At 36.6% G+C, this 20,963-nt stretch overlaps 1 protein-coding gene across 1 annotated transcript in view; it reads right to left on the reverse strand.

Annotated features, from left to right (window-relative positions):
• Positions 1–7,759: 7,759 nt before the first annotated feature.
• The window catches only part of LOC136841720 (probable inactive protein kinase DDB_G0270444), a 37,740-nt gene continuing 24,536 nt past the window's right edge, over positions 7,760–20,963 (reverse strand). Inside the window, 2 exon segments of the mRNA XM_067108947.1 lie at positions 7,760–8,291; positions 8,391–8,825. Coding sequence (XP_066965048.1) covers positions 8,061–8,291; positions 8,391–8,825 — 666 coding nt within the window. The 3' untranslated portion in view covers positions 7,760–8,060.

The raw sequence follows: 20,963 nt of genomic DNA on the forward strand, positions 1-20,963 counted from the left end.
TGATGATGATGATGATGAATTATCTGTGCAGTACGATGAATGACGATGGAGATAAGGCTGCACAGCAAAGCAGGGGAGTTACATCTAGTCTGAGGGCACCTCTTCACCTTCTTCAGGAGGTGCTTTGTCAGGGGTTTCGGGAGGCACTATCATGTTAAGGTATTTGAACATGGCAACGAAGGTGGTACGGTAGGGCTGCGTGAGTATTTTACCTTGTTCATGCACAATGCAGGTGACCGTAATTAATGTCATGCCATAATGGGCTGCTACTTCTCCATGACTATTGCCCTCTCTTAACATAGCAATCATGTCTACTTTCTTCTCATCAGTCATTAATTGTAGGCTCTTTGCCTGAGACCTCAGAAGAAGCAGAGCATTTAGAGGACATCTTAATGCACAATTTAAAAAAATATTCTTAGTCCATAGTACTGTACACTCAAAACACACAAATGAGAGATGGCAATGAAACGAGTTATATTGGGTCATTTGCTGCTATGGTATACGCACGGTACTATTGCGCGTACATATACTAACATTGATATTCTGCGCATACAGTACTGTACATTTTATTAGATAAATTTATTTTGTTTTAGGATGATTTTTAAATATTACATACAAAAAGTGTTTTAGAATGATACGTAGTACTACAGGTAGTATGTAGAGCGTATCTAAAATACGTAAGACAACAGGAATAGCAGGGTACGTATGTTTACATTTGTGGTACGTAGCATTTTCATGTACGTACTAAGTATATATTCATGACTACTGTAAGTACATTTCGTATGATGAAAAAAGATTTACTAATTTTCCAATATTACAGTACCATAATATATTAATGTAAACACAGCAAAATTTCAGTAATATATATTTGTTTTTCTGAAAAGTGCTTCACCCAAGCCACCTCTCTGCAAATATAAAGAACTCGAGATGCTGGATACTGTGTACCCAGGACCAATGATACTTGACTCAGTATTGGCTGCCGTCTGCAAAGCAGCCAATCCAGAAGTGGCATTCATTTTCCTTGGTGCTCACTGGCTGTTCACTTGGTGTTGATTGGCTGAACATTGACGACCAATTCGCGAACATGGAATTCTGGGAGACTGCATCCATGGCATCCTTCTCAGTTAATGCATAGTTCGCAGCATCTTCATACTGTGTGAAATCTCACATCTTTGTGTTTGGTTTCTTAATCTTTGTGCATCAGCAATAATCGGCCCTAAAATACCTCCTAAAAACGCCCTGCTACTTCCAAGGCTTCTGGCAAAGAATCTAAAAGAAAGAAGACTGTTACGAAACTCGAGGAAAAGGAGAAAGTTCCTGACATGTTAAAGGAGGGCAAAAGTTTTGCTGCAGTTGGCCACCATTTTAATGTTAATGAGAGCACAGTGAGATATGTAAAAAAGAAAGAGGCGGAGGTACGAAAGTCTGTGAGTATGAGCTACTTCGGTAGTGCAAAGACAGTTGCGACAGTGCGGGATAAAACAATCATGAAGATGGAATCTGTGCTGGTATTCTGCAGACATTGAAGCAGCTGCGAAATATCCGGAGACCTTCAAGAAAATCCTTGAGGAGAAGGGCTACCATCCAGAACAGGTGATCAGTATGGATGAGACTGGCCTGTTCTGGAAGAAGATGCCTTCCCGGACATACCTCATGAAGGACGAAGCTAAAGCCTCAGTATTCAAGGCCCAGAAGGGTAGGGTTACCCTCATCATGTGTGGGAATGCGGCTGGTTTCATGCTGAAACCAGGCCTCATTTACAAGGCTGCAAACCCCAGGGCCCTCAAGAATAAGAACAAGGCATTGCTTCCTGTGTTCTGGAGTATACCTCTGGATCACCAGAGTCCTTACAGAGTACTGGTTCCATCAGAGCTTCATCCCTCAAGTTAGGCAATACCTGAACAACTTGGGCATGGAGTTCAAGGTGTTGCTGATTATGGATAGTGCTGGAGGCCACCCTCTCAATCTTTATTGCAAGGGAGTCCAGCTTGAGTTCCTCCCTCCCAACACCACCTTTCTCCTCCAGCCTATGGACCAGGGCATGATCCGTGCCTTCAAGGCACTCTATACCGGGAACTCCCTCCAGTACCTTGTGAATGCAATGGACAGTGACAGTGAATTTACGCTAAAACACTACTGGCATAAATTCACGATTGCCACATGTCTGACCATCATCAACCGATCACTGAGTGACATGAAGAAGGAGACCCTGAACACGTGCTGGGACAAGTTGTGGCCGGAGTGTGTTCATGATTACAGGGGCTTCTCTCCTGAAGAAATTCAACTTTTGGCCATTAGTAAGGCTGTCCAGTTGGTGAGGATTCTAGGTGGAGAAGGCTTCGAGGACATCACCAAGAATGAAGTCGGCACCCTCATTGATGCCCACTCTGACCCCTGATGGACCAGGACTTGGAAGACCTGACGAAGTCTGCCAGTGAGGAAGAAGATACGCCAGGTTCAGGGGAGGAGCAGGAGGAAGAGGAGGGTGGCCTAACTTTGGAACGTCTGTCCCATGTTAAGAGAATGTTCAAGGATGTGCAGGAGTATGATTCAACATGGGATCCTTATATGGAACGCTCCTTAAAGTTTTCAAACATCCTTGATTTAGCATTGGAGCCCTATAATTAAGCCGTCACCACCATGAAAAAGTAGCGACAGCAGCTGCCTATCACCATGTTCATCAAATGAACAAAGCGGCCCCTCCAAAACCTCCCAAATCACCCGAAGTAGTGCCTCTTGAATCACTTGAAAAAATGCCTCCCAAATTGCCTGAAGTAGTGCCTCCCAAATCAACTGAAGAAGTGCCTCCCGAAGCGCCTCCTGAAGGTGAAGAGGCGCCCTCAGATGAGTTGTAACTCCTCTGCTTTGCTGTGCAGTCATATCTTCATCATTCATCGGACTGCACAGCTAATTCATCATCATCATCTTTAATCAACATTCATCACTGGTGAGTACCCGTATGATTTACGTATGTAGTAATCTTAATATGTACGTAGTATTAGGTTTTTTTGAATGTGCATACATATTTTTTTTATTTTTTGTCTCTCTCTCTCTTTGTGAATTATGAATAAATACCAATGGTTCCCCTCTAAAAGAAAATGGGACGGCTTGTAACTGTATGAAAGAAAGTTTTCATGGCTGAATACGTAGGGGGGGACGATTATTTTCACCTACAGCTGTAAGCCATACAGTATGTACATATATTTGTAATGATAAAATGTTTTAGATGGCTTGGAAATGATATTAATAATATCATTTCAAAGATTAATACAGTAATAAGGTAATAGTTTAGTGTATATTTGGTGTAGGCTGGTATTTTTAGGCATACTTTGGTGTTTGACCTTTCATGGTAGACAGTTATAAGCATTTTTAGAGGGGGGGTCTGGAATGCATCCCCCGCGAATCTGAGGGTTTACTGTGTATATATATATATATATATATATATATATATATATATATATATATATATATATATATATATATATATATATATATATATATATATATGTTTATTTATTTATTTATTTATTCATACACACACACAGTCAACCCCCACTATTCGCGGTCTTGCAATTTGCCGACTCACTGATTCGCATAATTTTCTATGGAACTTATCCCCAAATTATTTGCGAAAAATTCAGCAATTCGCTTGTTTTTCCATCGAGAAATATTCACTAATTAGTGTATTTTGATGTTATTTTCATGACTTAATACTTTTTATTATAATAAAAAAATTATTTACTAATTTTTAAATAATATTAAGATTAATAAGATTAAATAATAATAATAATAATACAGTACCTGTAATAATACAGGTAATGATAAATACTGATTTTCAAATGTTAATAAAATTAATTATTATTATTATTAAATAATAATAATAATAATAATAATAATAATAATAATAATAATAATAATAATAATAATATAAAATTAGATAATAATAAGTTAAATACTGTGTCAAGAGAGAGAGAGAGAGAAACTTATGTGGAAAGATACAGGTTTTTAGTTCTGGCTGATAAAAAAGTTGTTCTCTCCCCTCCATAGAGTCAGGAGGGACCCCTTTATAGTACCCAAGGGACCTCCTTTTAGCAAATTCTGTTGTCAACTGGCACTTAAACTGTTTTTTTTTCACCTGTTATAGATAGATATGATGCTCAGAATTGATACTGTTGAAATGATATTAAAGTGATTGAAATATTAAAATTATATTAAAGTAATATTGAATTATATTAAGATATGTAAATGTTTCAGGATGATAGTATAAACATTTTTAGAGATCATATTTTATGATAAAATAATGATTTACGTAGTAATTTTCGAATATTAATATTAAGTTTAATAAGATTAAATAATAAATAATAAAAATAATAATTCTCTCTCTCTCTCTCTCTCTCTCTCTCACTGAGATGAGAAAATTTTTATGTATATGTAATGTGTAGTATGCTTATTTGTTTTGTATGATAAATAAATGATTTGCTAATTTTCAAATATTAATATTAATGTAAACACAGCAAATTATCAATTCACTAAAGAAAATATAGTGAATTAGTAAGATTTTAGCTAAATAAGTTTTTTCCTTCGTCTTTTCCCCAGTCTTCTCGAGCCAGGGGAAGAGTGTAACCTGTCAAATATGTCAAATATCTTGACATATTGACCACAAGGGTAGGAAGTGTTGCCCTCTTGGTGGTCAAATATATTATGTTGCTCTCTCTCTCTCTCTCTCTCTCTCTCTCTCTCTCTCTCTCTCTCTCTCTCTCTCTCTCTCTCTCTCTCTGTTATTGGCTACGTATATATTTTTAAGGGAAAAATGTTTAAGATGACTTTGAAATATTAATAATATCGTTTAAAAGATTAATACAGTAATAGGATAATAATTTCAGGTATATTTGATATAGGATGATACTTTAAGTATATATTTTGTATTTGAACTTTCAAGATAGGCAGTTATAAGCATTTTTTGAGGGGGGGGTTTAACTGTTCGCGGATTTTAACTATTCGCGGGGGCATCTGGTATCTTGCGGGGGTTTACTGTATGTATGTATATATATATATATATATATATATATTTATATATTTATATATTTATATATTTATATATATATATATATATATATATATATATATATATATATATATATATATATATATGTATATATATATATATATATATATATATATATATATATATATATATATATATATATATATATATATATATATATATATATATATATATATATATATATATATATATATATATATATATATATATTACATCTACTGTGTGCATCCATGATCTGGCTGTGAACTTGGAAACAAGGGTATGCTAACATGTAGGTGGAGGTTGTGAGATAGAATATTCCCACTCTACTCATACCATTTGGTCATTTTACTTTTTTACTTCACCCACAGGATACAGAGGCTTTGGTTCGTATATCTACGAAAAATACAAATTGCTTAAAATTTATTTTTGACTGGGGCACAAACTATTGCTGTTTATGTGGAGACTTATTCTTTAGGAATTGGATCCCATCCAGAAATTCCATGTGTACTTTTGAGCTTGCAGTCATGATGACATGACTCTGTAGCCTCCTACCTTCCTGGTGAGAAGTTTGACTGGAGTAGAGGACTCTGAGCTAGAACGACTTTTGTATGCAGGGGCATTCTTGTTAGGAAGGTGTTCAGGAAACCGTGATATCTCCCATAGGAAATTGCATGTCGTTTGGCAACTTATCCTGGCTATTATCTGAATATGTTTTACCCTGTCCATTTCTGTCATATCTTCCTTATCCTCAACGTTAGTATTGGGAGACAGTGCATTAACATAATGGAAATATTTTCGTTCTCAAATTCATGAGCATGGATAAAGAGGGAAATGACTGTAAATCATAAAATTGCACAAACTTAAAACTTGTGAACGAATAATTAACTTAAAACTTGTGAACGAATAATTCAATTGAACTTTGACGGTGCTAGAAACAAGTTTTTGTTTTGAAATGTAGGTTTTAAGGTTACTATGTTTAATCGTGATATTGTTCTAAGGTTTTGTAAATGCGTTGAAATTGTATTCAACGTTTCATCCTATGAGTTTTGTATAGACCTGAGGTAGGTCACTTTAAAGTGAATTTGAATAATTTTATGTAATTGAAGAGTAATATTTGTACCATACTTTGTATTTTTGCATGCAGACTACTTTCTGTGGAAATCATCACTGCTGCTGAACTCAATTTATGTTTCTTCACTTTAGGAGAAAAAGTGAATGTCTGAGTTCCATGTGTATTTTATATCCTCTCACTCACTCCAGTGCTGCCTTGCTTTGTATTGAAGTAAAATAGAGAATTCTGTGATATTGTTTTGTATGGTGGTAAACAAATGGGAACATTCTCTCTGAGGATGACTTTGTAGGACTAGATCACTTCCTCACTGATACTGCATAAGACGATTATTAAGATAAGCTGATATAGTTATAAATATACTAAGATTCATTAAACTCATATCCTATTGTGTCTTGCTGTATGTCAAACCAATGGTTTGAAATAAAGTTTATATTACATAAGTTTATGTTTGTCCTTAAGGGCCGAATAGCAGATTTGGTTTTGTTCCTGGTTGTCTGGTATATGTATTTTTGAATTTGTCAAAAATTCAAATTTTGTATGTTTTTTCTTTAATTTTTTGCTCTTAGCAATTGAGTAAATGATTGAACTTAAGAAGAGTAACATTTCTTGAATTAATGGTACACAAGGAACGCACTGTAGCCTACTGTGTAAGCGCCAAGAGGGCAAAACAAAACGGTAGAGTATACAGTAATATCTTAGAAAGAAGATGCAGTGTTAGCCCTAGTCCAAGATTGCAGTCCCAAATAGATTAGTGTGCAGGAACCCAGCAGCTACATATAAAACGCTTTAATCGACTGATGCGAAGCAAAGCTCTACACGACCCTTTAGTTTGACGAAGTCCGGAAACTTCATGAAATCACGCGGTATCTGTGGTTGCTCTGAAACATTGTCTGCACCTGATCACTTCTATAGGAAGACCTTCCTTTGTGTTTTAATGTGTTCTTACACTTGTGGGTGTTAGAGCTTTATTACGATTTCCACACTGAAATTTATTAAGAAAATCGACAGCAGGGAGTGAGAATAATGTCTTCAACTTATACGTAATGTGTAAGCCATGCGGAGGTAAATGCACAACCTAAGACATTGAAAACAGAGACTCAACTGCAAGATACAGACTATTGAGGGAGCTCAGAGAATCTTATGACCTGGACTGATAATGCGTGGAGAAATGATCTCATTTACAGAGAAACCAATGGAGTCTTGGTACAAGGTAGTGTTGAGATTGCAGTGTCGATTTTTTTGAAAGTTTATACTTATGATGAACGTGCTCTTGGTCAACTTATGAAAATTGTTCTGAAGATGCTTCAAAAAGCGGATCGTGTGACTTTTGTGTTTTTCCTTTATCTGCATGAGATAAGCATCTCTTCTTTTTCTAATATATTGTAGATGATTAAGGCCGACTGTTCTTTTACTATCGTTCTATAACCTTTTAACTTCATTATGGTTCCCGAAGAAATGGGGTCTCATTTGTTTGAAAGAAGACGAATCTCCAGTTTGACTACAGGTTCTTTTATCCTTTGTATTCTTGGAGCACTCTTTTTCAACTGTGCTCTTTCAAGTTTATCTTTTCTAATTCAGATAACGATGTAAAGAATCTGTCACAAAAGTTTTTTGTTGTCACTGAGGGAATGACGTGAAACTAACGCTTAGAGTAATTTTATTTGTGCTAAAATTAGATCAACAAAACAAACACTATTAGTCATAGTATAAAAATTGAAACTGGTCTTGCAGACTTGGTATAATGTTATGACAATGAATGTAACTTATTTTCAAGGAATAATACAGGCTAAGGAAAGTGAAGCCTCAAAACTAGACTTAATTAAAGAAAGAATATGTTAAGAAAAAATGGATGTAAAAGGGGCAACAGTGAAAGAAAGTTTAGTACAATAACAACGTCAACGAAGGCGGGGAAATTTCTTGTTTAGGGTTATCTATACAACTTTAAATCTTTTTGGGAGCAATAATAGTCATGACGCCATCGGCTGAGACCACAGACGTCACGGCCTCGCTGTCAATGTCCTCTGGCAGAATGTATCGTTTGCGGAAGCTTTTAGAAGAGGTTTTGTTCCCTTCTTGTTTCTTGATGGTTCCCTCAATTACCACTTCCCTTTCGTCTATTGTCTTAACCGAAACTTCTCCACCATTAATGAAATCCTGCACGTCTACAATGATCTAGAAGAAGAAGAGGAAGAAGAAATGGTTATGGTTATTCATAGCAAACAGCCCGACTTTTGGTATAGTACACGAAAATCACCAAATCTTTGGCCATACCTTATGTTGTTTGTCATCGTCGCTGACAGTTGCTGCCTGAGTTTCCTCCTTAAGATTGCGTTGACGAAGATCCCTGTAGGATGCTATCTCATTGGTCTGTGATGTGGTGACATTGGATTTCTCCAGAATACTTCGAATGGCATCCTGGAAGGGTGTCCGTGCATCCTCGAAGAAGTCGTCGTTAAAGAAATTCCCCTTCTTCGTGATGGTCAACGACCTTGTACCCCCTTCTGTAGTGACCTGAGACTGCTGAGTAACTCTCGTTACCTTTTTTTGCACTGAAATGTTTTGCTGAATTTGTTGGGAAGTCACGTCAGTCGATCGTTGGTCGACGGCTTGTGTTTTTGTGGTGTTTGAGGCCATGACTTGTTTATTAGATTCTTTCTGTTGTATTGACAGAGGAACGATAACCTCCCGGCCTTGCTGTACAGTTACCTGAAAGAAATCAGCAGTAGAGACAGACAGGCTGATGGATAGATAAATAGACAGATATTTGTCTGTAGATGTTCAGGCTGATAAAAGAAAAAGTGAGATGGATTGCTTTACACACACGTCTAGATAAATAGGCAGGGAGATTAAACAGGTAAGTTTGTAGCTAAATAGACATACAAAATCAACTGAATGCCAGCAAAAATTTTATATTACCACCTCTCTGAGACAGCAAGCTAGCTAAGTAACATGGAATTAGTTTTTATACACATGAATATTTATTTTTTTGTTGAAAAATTGTTTGAATTATTCTGCGTATTGCCACAAGGACTACATAAAATTTAAGGTTAAAAACTCGCAATTTGCTAAAGCTAACCAGGAGCCTACTTCTTTGGCAAGTGTGACTCCTTTGGCTGGCTTAGTCCAGAAGTTCACACCAGGCCTCTTATTCCCTCACACATTTAACATCTTGCAGTCCTTCAACCTGTGCTGGCATAAGACCTTCATAAACTAAAGCAACCAAACCTTCAATAAATGAGTCGCGTCACCTTGGGAACTGGTACTGTGGCCCAGATGAACTTTCATACTTAACAGGAACCAGCTTATTATTTTTTAAATGCCTTTGTATATGTTTCATATGGCTACACAGAAGGCTTTCAGTGGCCCTATGAAACCCTCCGCAAACACCACCCCACCACCTCAACCACACTCCCTAGGTATTAAGGCCCTCCCTTCCAATCCCTCTTCGATGCCATTTTTCCATTGTTGTTAGGGCTGTCTCTCTCTCCTCCTCCCTCCTGGTGCTTCCGAATTATGTTGTTTTCGTCAACCTATGATCGTCTGATCTCTCCACAAAAGCAAGCCATCTAAAAACAACCATTATTTCTTTTACGCTGATTGTGAGAATGCGGGCAAGATGGGGTTGATTGATGCGGTATGTATGTGAGTTTTGGTTCACTGCTGATAAGACTTGAGCAGCTGATTGAGGTGGCAAGTGCTGCGGGAGTCTCGCAGCACAAGGGGTTCATCCATGATAAGCAGTTAAAGTATGAATGCAACAGTGACTCTTGTGTTGTCTTTTCTCAGCAACCAACCCCTAGTTGGGAAAAACGTCTTGATATTAAAAAAAAAAAATACCCAAATATGTAAGGTCTGTCGTCTGGGTAGCCAAGGCGGACAGTAACAAATATGACTTCGTTATGCAGATTACTGCAACTATTAAATACAATGTTCCCACTTAGAGATTCTAAGTACACTCAGTTTGTTTGATTTTGCAAAAAGGCTACTATTCCCCGTAGGTGGTTGGTGCCGTCAATGCACATTAAGAAGAGCGTCTGCAGTGTCCCTCCGGCTCCTAGCAGCACACTCTTTTTAGCTGTTTACCATACCTCCATTCCGTTTCCTTTTTCCAATCTTGCTATTTGACATTTCCAACTCCCTCTTTTCACTGTCTAAAAGAACTGAAAGCCCAAAAGTGCTCAAGTCCTTGGCCTGACAGCCTAAATTTAATAAATAAATCAATAGGCTATTAGTTCCGTCTAAGACTAGCACAATTCTTAAATGCCTTCTGGCTTCAGGATGTATCTGTCTTTGAGTGCATATAATACGGCGTCTATCAGCATTTAATAACAGGCCACAAAGGCAGAAGACATTCTGCCCTTGCTTCATTTCTCTCGGTCGTTGTATCGCTGATATAGTGTCGCCATTATTAATTTTGTGTCGGAGCGTTGTCACGTGCTTCGGTTGTTTTCCTCAATGTTTATTTGATGTGAAAACTGAATCCTTCTTAAATTTGAACAGTGAATATCTCGGCAACTTTGCTGCACTGTTTTACGTAGAAGGGCCATAGTACTAGACCTGCAACAGAACTCAGTGTAATGGAAAAAACAAGGCTAATAAAAATGTTATTTCAAATGGCCCGGTACAGATACAGCAAGGAGTGGTTGTCATGACTAGTCTCGCAGACCTGTTATTCTTTTGTATCTATTGAGTTCTATGGGTAAGAGATGGGTATTTTAATTTTAATAATTTGCCTATTATTTCAAGTACATTATGAAAGTCAACCAGAGTACAATACAAACAGTTTTTCTGACAAGGCTACTTGAATTGGCTTGCTCTTTGTAAAGCAGAAGAAATTCAGCATTGAAAATTAACAATAAGATAGTTAAAAAGGAGCAGAGAGATACAACACAATATGAAGCAAATACCACTTGTTTTGTTCAACTGAGAACTTTCTTTTCAATATAACTAATATATATATATATATATATATATATATATATATATATATATATATATATATATATATATATATATATATATATATATATATATATATATATATATATATATATATATATATATATATATATATATATATATATATATATATATATATATATATATATATATATATATATATATATATATATATATATATATTATAAACTTTATCACTTACACAATTATCTGTGCATTAATGCAGTTACTGACAGGACCTCATTAAAACTGGATGGTATCTAGTGGAGATATTTATTCAATAAAAGTTACAAGCTTTCCAGGACTAACAGTCCTCATTGTCAAGTACCCGTTGTATGACCGGACACGTGGTCCAGCTGTAAAGAAACACAAGAAACCACATGGAAAATCCACACCTGGAAAGAACTGCTGGCAGAGAAAGGCCAAGGTCACACGGGCCGAGCCACACCGGAGGATAATCACTTTAATCCACTCCCTCACACGCATAAATATAGCTGGACCACGTGTCCAGTCATTTGAAGGATACTTGACAGTGAGGACTGTTGGACCCGGAGAGCTTGTAACTTTTACTGAATAAATATCTCCACTAGATACCACCCAGTTTCAATGAGGTCCTGTCAGTAATTGCATTAATGCACAGATAATTGTGTAAGTGATAAAGTTAATTTATCTGACCTCGGGAAGGATTGATTCAGGAATTTCAAAAGAACGTGTGGAGGGGAGAGCCATGCTGGAAGTAAGAACTTATGAGAAAGTGAGAAGAAGGATAGTGGTGACAACAGAATCCGGTTCCTTAAGAAATGCATCGCAGACTGTGGTAATGAAATCGCTGGACAAGATACGAGAGAGAGACACTGACGAACATCCGTTTCCCCGTTCTTGTAGAAGAGATCTTGAAGGAAGAAAATTATCGAATTGGAAGAATTAAGGATGAACAGCAGAAAAATCAGAAGAAAACTTATTGATAAATACAGAGGCACCAGCTTAGACAACGTCTTAAAAGGGATTGAAGTTTATGTAAAGATATGTGTATGCAGCAGTTCAAAGCTACACGGGAATAGACTCATTGCAGTTTTCGATAAGTCGGGGTGGGTGAAAAGGGAACTTTGATTTAGTCAAGAACATTTCTAGGGGACTTTTAAGTAGGGATGAAGTGCTTGTGTTAGGATACGGTCTTAATTTTTGCATGGGGAACGATAATCACGATTTCATTGAAATGTGTAGAGGCTTAAGGGAAGTAGATAAGAACAAAAATTGGTCTGAAGATGCATTTTGAATGGGGGCCATGTGGGCGGGGGTGAAGTTGAACAGATTCGTGTTTCGGGATAGGTTACGCAAGGCCCTTTATAGACTAGGCAAATACAAGGACATAAAGATTTGCAAGGCAGAACAAAGGGGGGGAGGTAGTAGTAATGGAAAAATAGATTATGATGAAAACAAGTTATAAAAAATTGTTAAATGATTAAAAAATATGAGGCTTTTAAAATCCAGGACAAAACTAAAAGGACGTATCAGGGGGTTAGATTCCAATTTTAATAAAAAAAAAGTAAGACTGATCATGGACGACGAGATCTTTAATTTCTTTCCAACATAATGGGAAAATGGGGGTGTTTCGTATCTGGAGGGTATCTAAAACATAACATGAACCTAATAGATGAATTACCCAAAATTAACGTAAAAGACTGTAAAATTGCAAGTTCAGATGTAACTTCCTTGTTTACCAACGTACCATTCAAGAAGACGATGGAAGTAGTAAAAAAGAACATGGAGGAAGGGGTTTACACATGTGACTTAGATCATGACGCTTTGATAAAATTGTTGTCAGCGGCCCTCAGCGTCCATGTGTTTAAGTGGGCCGGAAACCATTACATCCAAAAAAATGGCGTGGCAATGGGTTCGAGTCTGTCGCCAATCTTGGCTAACATTTTTATGGAATGGTTTGAAACGGAAGAGGTGGGTAAATTAAGTAACTGGAACTTAAACATCGTCAAATGGGTAAGATGCGTGGATGACATCCTAATTATTTATAAGGGAGAAAGGGAAGCACTACACAAGTTCCTAGAGAACTTAAATAAATTAAATGAACAAATCAAGTTCACAATAGAAGAAGAGAAGGACGGAGAAATCCCTTTCTTGGACGTACTGGTAAAGGGGGAAAGGAAAATTTTAAAATTTAAGGTAGGCCTATGTAGGAAGAAGACAGACATCAGTTCATACATACTTATGTTCTCCAGTCATAGGAAAGAAATTAAAATGGGAGTAAAGATAAGGTTGGCCATTAGGGCTCATAGGATTTGCAGTCCCGAATTCTTGGATGAAGAAGTGGAATACCTGAGGGAGAGTTTTAGGAGATCAGGATACCCTAAGTATTGGTGGGAACGGGCACACATTAAGGCAAGAAAAAACTATTTTGGGGAGAGGTAAGGGATAGAAAAAGAACATTTGAAAGGGAAGAAAATAATTATAGTCCCGGACAGCAACGTTATTACACCCATCAACAGGAAGCTAGATAATTTCAAATTGATAGCCAGCTACAAAAACACCATTAGGAATAAAATAGTTAGAAACAAAAAGTTGGTAGAGGGAGAAGAGGTAAGGGACGGGGTACACATGGCAGCGTATCTAGTCTGTTAAAAGGTTACTTCGGCGAAAGCGGCAAATATTGCAAAGAACGAGGAAAACAACATTTACAAAACATAAGGTACTATAATCAGACGTCGGCAGTCGCCAAGCATTGGAAAAAAACCTGCAAAATAGACTGGGAAAATATGAATTTTTTGTACAGGAACACAAACAAAACAGCCAGATTGATTGTAGAGAATGCCTTCACAACATGTGCAAACAATGTAATGGCAGGCAACACTGAAAACGAATTTGAAGACAGCCTGTCAAGAAAAATCATATACTCTGCAATAGAAAAGAAACTTAAAGTCACAAGAAACCACATGGAAAATCCACGCCTGGAAAGAATTGCGGGCAAAGAAAGGCCATGGTCATGAGGGCGGGGCCACACAGGAGGATAATAGCTTTAATCCACTCCCCCACAAACATATAAATACAGCTGGACCATGTGTCCGGTCATTCGATGGATACTTGACAATGAGGACTGTTAGTTCTGGAAAGCTCATAACTTTTATTATTGAATAAATATCTCCGCTAGATACCATCTGTTTTCAATGATCTGTTTTCAATGAGGTATATATAATATATATATATATATATAATATATATATATATATATATATATATATATATATATATATATATTTATATATATATATATATATATATATATATATATATATATATATATATATATATATATATATATATATATATATATATATATATATATACACACACACACACACACACACATATATATATATATATATATATATATATATATATATATATATATATATATATATATATATATATATATATATATGTATGTATACACAGTAGGTCCTTGACTCACAGTGGGGATCTGTTCCAGTACTGCGCTATAAGTTGATTTCCACCATAAGTCTGTGTTTTGATGTATTATCAACACCCATTGTATAACAAAGTTAATGTTCAAGTACGCCTATGCTGAATATTTACAGTATATTCTTGCAGTCTAAGCGAGACATTTCAGTGAGTGTTATCATTGCTTAGATCATGATAGCTTCCTGCCAAAATATTATATGCCAGTGATTTTGTGGGAAGAAGAGAAATGAAACACAGGAAGTATATTTAGCTCCACTTTTTCTCTTAATTTAGACTCATAACAGTCACAAACGCCCTATTCAGGAGTACCATTGTTTATTTCCGTAAAACTTCCTGTCAATCTTGCTGTCTTATTTGGAATAAACCTCCTAAATACAATCGTTCTACTTCCGTAGGTGGGTAGTGTCATCAGTGCACCTCATGCAGTGCACTGTAGACATTACTTAAGGTTCTTTGTAATGTTCAGCCCCTAGTTGCAACCTGCTTTCATTCCTTTTACTGTACCTCTGTTCATATTCACTTTCTTCCATCTTACTTTCCATCCTCTCCTAACAATTGTTTCATGGTGCAACTGTGAGGTTTTCCTCCTGTTGCACCTGTCAGACTTCCTTTACTCTCGATTTCCTTCTCAGCGCTGGAGGACCCCATGTGTCCCAGTGCTTTGCCATTGACCTAAATCATATTTTTTATTCCAAAACCATTCTCCGTTTTAATTCTACCTGAATTCTAAGTTCTTTTAACTACGTCTATAGATAGCAGGTCATCCAAACCCTAATTACAGGTGAAATGATTCTGCTGTGAGATGTCATTGGTACCATGCAACAAACATAATTAACTTAATTTATGTCTATGTCACAAGTTAACATTAAGAGTTGGCAAAATAAACTTGACTGAGAACATAACTGTCCAAGTTTGAGTTGAGAGTCAGCACCGGAAGACCGCACTGAAGAACAGCACTCCAAACAAGGAAGAAGAGGAGTTAAAACACTTTAATATAATACCTTCATCCTGAAACATTACATATATTACATATATGCTTCTCAAAAGTCAATTTCTCACCAAAAGTTACACCCTAAAAATCTTAAGTCACTGACATTTAAAACTGTACCATTTAAATGTAAATCAGGATTCAAAGGCAAAAGTGTTCTGGATCGATTAGCTATCATACTTTGAGTTTTAGGAGGGTTAATCCTCAAATCCAAAAGCCTACCCCAGTCATGAATACACGCCAGATCTCTATTCAAGGATTCTGTAACCACAGTCCACAAACCTAAGGTGTGGAGAAGGAACAACAGCTAGAAGAGTAGCATTATTGGCGTATGCAATCAGTTTGTTCTCCAGACCTTGCCACATGTCACTTGTATAAATAAGAAATAACAAAGGTTCAAGAACTCTACCTTGAGGAACACCTGAAATGACATAACTAAAGCTACTATATTGGCCATAAACACAGATTCTTTGGGTTCTGCCTATTAAGAATTAATTTAAAATATTTGTGAAGGATCCACCAATTCTCAATAACCTTAGCTCGAAGATGAGTGCTTCATGATTCACACGGTCAAAGGCTGAACTAAAATATAAACCGACCGTAGGTGCCTCTGCACCTGCACCAAGAACATTCTGCAAGACAGTAGCAATTGACAAAGTGCATCACAAGTACCGAGGCCTTTACGAAACCCAAACTGTAGAGCTGGTAGCAGGTTATTATCTTTGACAAGCCTACACAGACACTAACAGAGCAACTTCTCAAAAACCTTAGGTAAAACAGGGGTAATTGAAATCGGCCCATAGCCTATTCAGAAGGCCATGAGGACGGATTCAGTCCCTTGGGTAATGCAGCAATGTTTCCCTTCCTCCCAACAGAAGAAAAACTTGCAAGCTAAACTAATCTTCTGAATATAGTAATAATCTTAGTAGTAACGAAATCGACAGTATTTTAAAAAAGATGGCAAAGATCCCGTTATGGCTATGCTACCACAACTATCAAGGCCCAGAAGCAAAGTTTTGATTTCTCTGGACCTGAAAGCCATTGATCACAAGTTGTCATTAGAACCCTTCACAGTTTGGTATATTGCAAAATTATGGTGTTTTATCATATAAGGAGAGGTCTCTGTTAGTCTGAAACGAGTTGGGTTCCGCACGAGGCTTCTTAATGTCTTCACACCCCACCACACTTCTGAGCTGCTTTAGGGTAAGGGCTCGTGCAGGCATTAATTAGCCAGCTTTATGAACCCACTGTAGCCAGCAACTGTTATTTGTATGTGTGTTTTAGTTACTAGGGAAAGGAAAAAGATATATTTAGTGTAATTATTGTCTTTTTATCATCGTGCATTAAGCCTTATCCTTGTACTGAAAGTTTTATGTTGTATTGTGACAGTGTAAAACAGTGGTTCTCAAAAAAACATTATCAGCAATTTCCAGGAGGCCAGGCCTGAGCTTAAAACTTCGTGTTTAGAATTATATTCGTTATTTTGTTAAAGATGGATATCCAGAAGTTTGTAAGGAAATTGTATTGTCTTATAAGAATTTGATGAGAGATAATGTTAGACTCGCTAGGTTAAATAGTTTTGTAATTAACCTTCTTCCCTGTCCCTCGAAACTCCAGTTTCTCTTTTTTTATTTTCTTTAAAGAACATCATAGATGCAAAGGGGGGTCTGGGAAGGACCACACTAGAGGGGGCGTGGTATTAAGGTTGAGAACCAAACTCTAAAAAACCAAGACTGATATACTTTTTAAAGGTTAGTATGTTAAAATTATCCAGTTCAGATGGTTTATTTAATTTATTTTTTTTGATGACAGATAACTGTAATTGTGCTAAAATCTCGAAATTATCATGAGAACAAAATCATACATAGATCCGGTTTACCTGTCTAGATCTACAAAACGTAACCAAGAATATATTTTTAAAGGTTAGAGGCAAATTGCCAGTTCAGATGGTTTATTTATTTATTTTTTTTTTACTTACAGTATAACTAATCTGCTTCATATCTGATTATCATGAGAACAAAATTCAGATCCGGTTTACCTGAATAGATCTATCGGTGAGTGAGAGAGAGAGAGAGAGAGATGTATGTATGTGTGTGTGTACACTTGTGTGTGTGTGTGTGTGTGAGAGAGAACAGACCACTGAGCTGATTAACAGCTCTCCTAGGGCTGGCCCGAAGGATTAGACTTATTTTACGTGGCTAAGAACCAATTGGTTACTTAGCAACGGGACCTACACAGAGAGAGAATATAAATACCTTAGCAATTAGCTAACGGATAATTACTGGTTAAATAGACGATATAGCCAAATGCACAAAGATAAAACCCGGTTGACCTGTTATTTATAGACAGACCTAGGTATAAGCCTCCTCGCACTACCCTAGCGGAGAAGCCCCGCCCACCACTGTAACTGCATGGATTGCAGGGTTCGTCAGTATTGTATCTATTTCGAATTTAATCAATAATAAGCAAACAAAATACAGCATATCATTACAAAATCTTGATGCAATATATAAATTTATATTCTTTTTGCATAGTTTCTGTCACTGAAACACTTGTCATTGTATTAAAAAAACGAAGAAAAAAAGAGTGCAACTGTATGCAAAGAAAGGGGAGGCGTGCTGGTTAATGGAACAACCATTGGTTTGGCGGGATATGGAATCTTACACTTCTCACTTCATCAGCTGATTTCATTGACGTCAACAAATTTCTGATATTTTTCATCCCATTTGAAGGTAAATACTTACATAGCTTCATATATTTACCTATTTAATTTCCTGTGTTATCTAACACAAAGTAAAGGTGTCTTTTTATATTTATATTCGTAATGAGCGATCGGAGGAGGAAGATCAGGTAAGCATTATCCATATATAGGTCTATTAATAATTTTCCCCAGCTCTCCTGTTCCAGTCCAGTTGTTAAAGGTCACACGTGTCCGTAGATGGTTGGTTAGGAATGGAAGGTTTGATCCAGTTCAATAAAGCGGGGTAAACTTTCAGAAAAGTGTTAGATATCTCCTAACAAATAAAGTAAAAAAAAAACTGGTCTAAAACGAGGCATTTTCTCCATCCGTTTTGTTTTATTTATTTTTTGTATTATATTTTTATCTTATTTTTTTGTTTATCCGATGGCAATATTGAGTACCAGTATAGGATTTTATCACAGAGCTGAACTAGAGTTACTAGAGTGCTTATTCCATATGTAGTCAAACTCAGAAATCATCGCTAGAATTTAGAATACTTGGAGATAGTTGCGGTCCACAGATCGGTTAGGCTATATACTAAAATTCCTTGGTTAAGTGGTTGAATCTGGGAGAGCCGATTGGTAGCTCTCGTATGGCCTATGGGTTGTGTAAACCAAAAATTTATATCTCTTCTCTATTTACCCTTTGTTTTATGCGACCATACATTTAAGCAATTATATTATGAGGTTTGTTTATGAATTTATGCAGTCGTATTGTAAATGAAGCTGTATGCTATAGGCCTATGTGTGGTTAATTGCCTTCGTTTGCTAACATTCACTTTTAAATCATAACTTTAACGTTATGTCATTTTAATACATGTTTCTTGGCATATAGGAAAGATACATACATATGATTTTTCGACATATATTTCCCGATTCAGTATTATTATTACTCAATAAATACATTAAAAACTATAGGCTATAGCTTTTATATTTCCCCTTCAATTAGCTCGAAAATAACATAAAATTTATGTAGTCCTATAGCAAATTAATTTTAGATCATCTTAAACCAAAGAGTATTGCTCTTACGATTAAACCCAAACATAAATTCAAATACAAATTAAAGATTAGTTAATCAGTAAAAATAATTATTTGTGTTGTCGCCAAAACAATGGCTGTTCCATTAACCAGCACGCCTCCCCTTTCTTCGCGTACAGTTGCACTCGTTTTTTTTCTTCGTTTGTTTTTATACAATGACAAGTATTTCAGTGTCAGCAACTATGCAGAAAGAATAGAAATTTATATATTACATCAAGATTTTTGTAATGATATACTATATTTCGTATGCTTGTTAATGATTAAACTCGAAATAGATACAATACTGACGAATCCTGCAAGCTGTGCAGTTACAATGGTGGGCGGGGCTTCTCCGCCAGGTTAGTGCGAGGAGGCTAACTATCATTTGTGAGTTTAATGGAGAAAATTACTGGGAGATGACAGTAGCCAGCTAGTTCCCAAATAGCAGAGGGATTTAAAATTAAAACGTTCATGGGCTATTTAAAGTAAAATATAGCCGTAAAACAACGATAAAAGCTATACATATAACACTGTAGTGCTATGTGCTAAGACCCTTAGCAGTGCACCTCGCGGGGTGCACTGTAGGCATTCCTAAAGGTTATTTGCAGTGTCCCTTCGGCCCCTAGCCTGCAATCTCTTTCATTCCTTTTACTGCACCTCCATTCATATCTTTCTTCCATCTTACTGTCCACCCTCTCCTAACAATTATTTCATAGCGCAACTGCGAGGTTTCCTTCCTGCTGCACCTTTCAGACCTTTACTGTCAGTTTCCTTTCCAACGCTGAATGACCTCATAGGTCCCAGTGCTTGGCCTTTGGCCTAGCAATTTTGTATTTTCGATAAAGATATGTGTAAGTTTCGGTCACTGCTAGAGTGCTTTTATGTAAGGTCTTGCGGTAGGATAGATGTAAATTCAGTCCCGCGAACTTGTATTTTGAAATGGCTCTCCTATTTGTGCCCGCACTCGTACTGACAGACAGTGAGATTATTTGCTAACGTAAAATTAGTGACGGCCAAACAGGAAACGCCCCATAATGGTCACACATCATGAATCGCAAATGGTCTTTTGATGAAGAATTCCTACAAAGAGATGAGAACACCCAAAGAGATTTATTATTGGAACTTTTTGTATGTTTTCACCACCACAGTGGCGAATGTTTACAAGTCAGGAACAAAGAGAAAGAACGTGCGGGTGTCACAACAGCTATAAATACAACTCCCCTTCAAGTTTGAACTTTATTTTATTTGAAGGCAGTTTTCCTTTACAGTGAGGCTCACCACAAAGAAAGGCGGGAATGTCTAGGTGGCGAGATTTATTTACGTTGCAAAAGGCTTCAGGTTATTTCAAAAGAGATGGTTGCGAAACCAATGGTATATTCGAAGGTGGTATTACTTTGAAGTCCAAATTTGTTCTATACTAAAACATTTAACAAACTGGCATGTGCTAAAGCTATATATTACTGATAATTGTATTTTCTGTCCGGAATAAAAAATATCAAGCTAACTCAACATAGCTCTAGCAGGGTTATGCAAACAATATCGAACAAATGGAGTATCCTCGTCAAGGCCTCTACTGGTATATGCGTTCGCGTGACTCAGCTAATCCTGTCTGTCGTTTTATTTAACAGTCTTATAAACACGCCTTGACA

The sequence above is a fragment of the Macrobrachium rosenbergii genome, chromosome 9, assembly GCF_040412425.1.
Source record: "Macrobrachium rosenbergii isolate ZJJX-2024 chromosome 9, ASM4041242v1, whole genome shotgun sequence".
In the NCBI taxonomy this organism is placed as follows: domain Eukaryota; kingdom Metazoa; phylum Arthropoda; class Malacostraca; order Decapoda; family Palaemonidae; genus Macrobrachium; species Macrobrachium rosenbergii.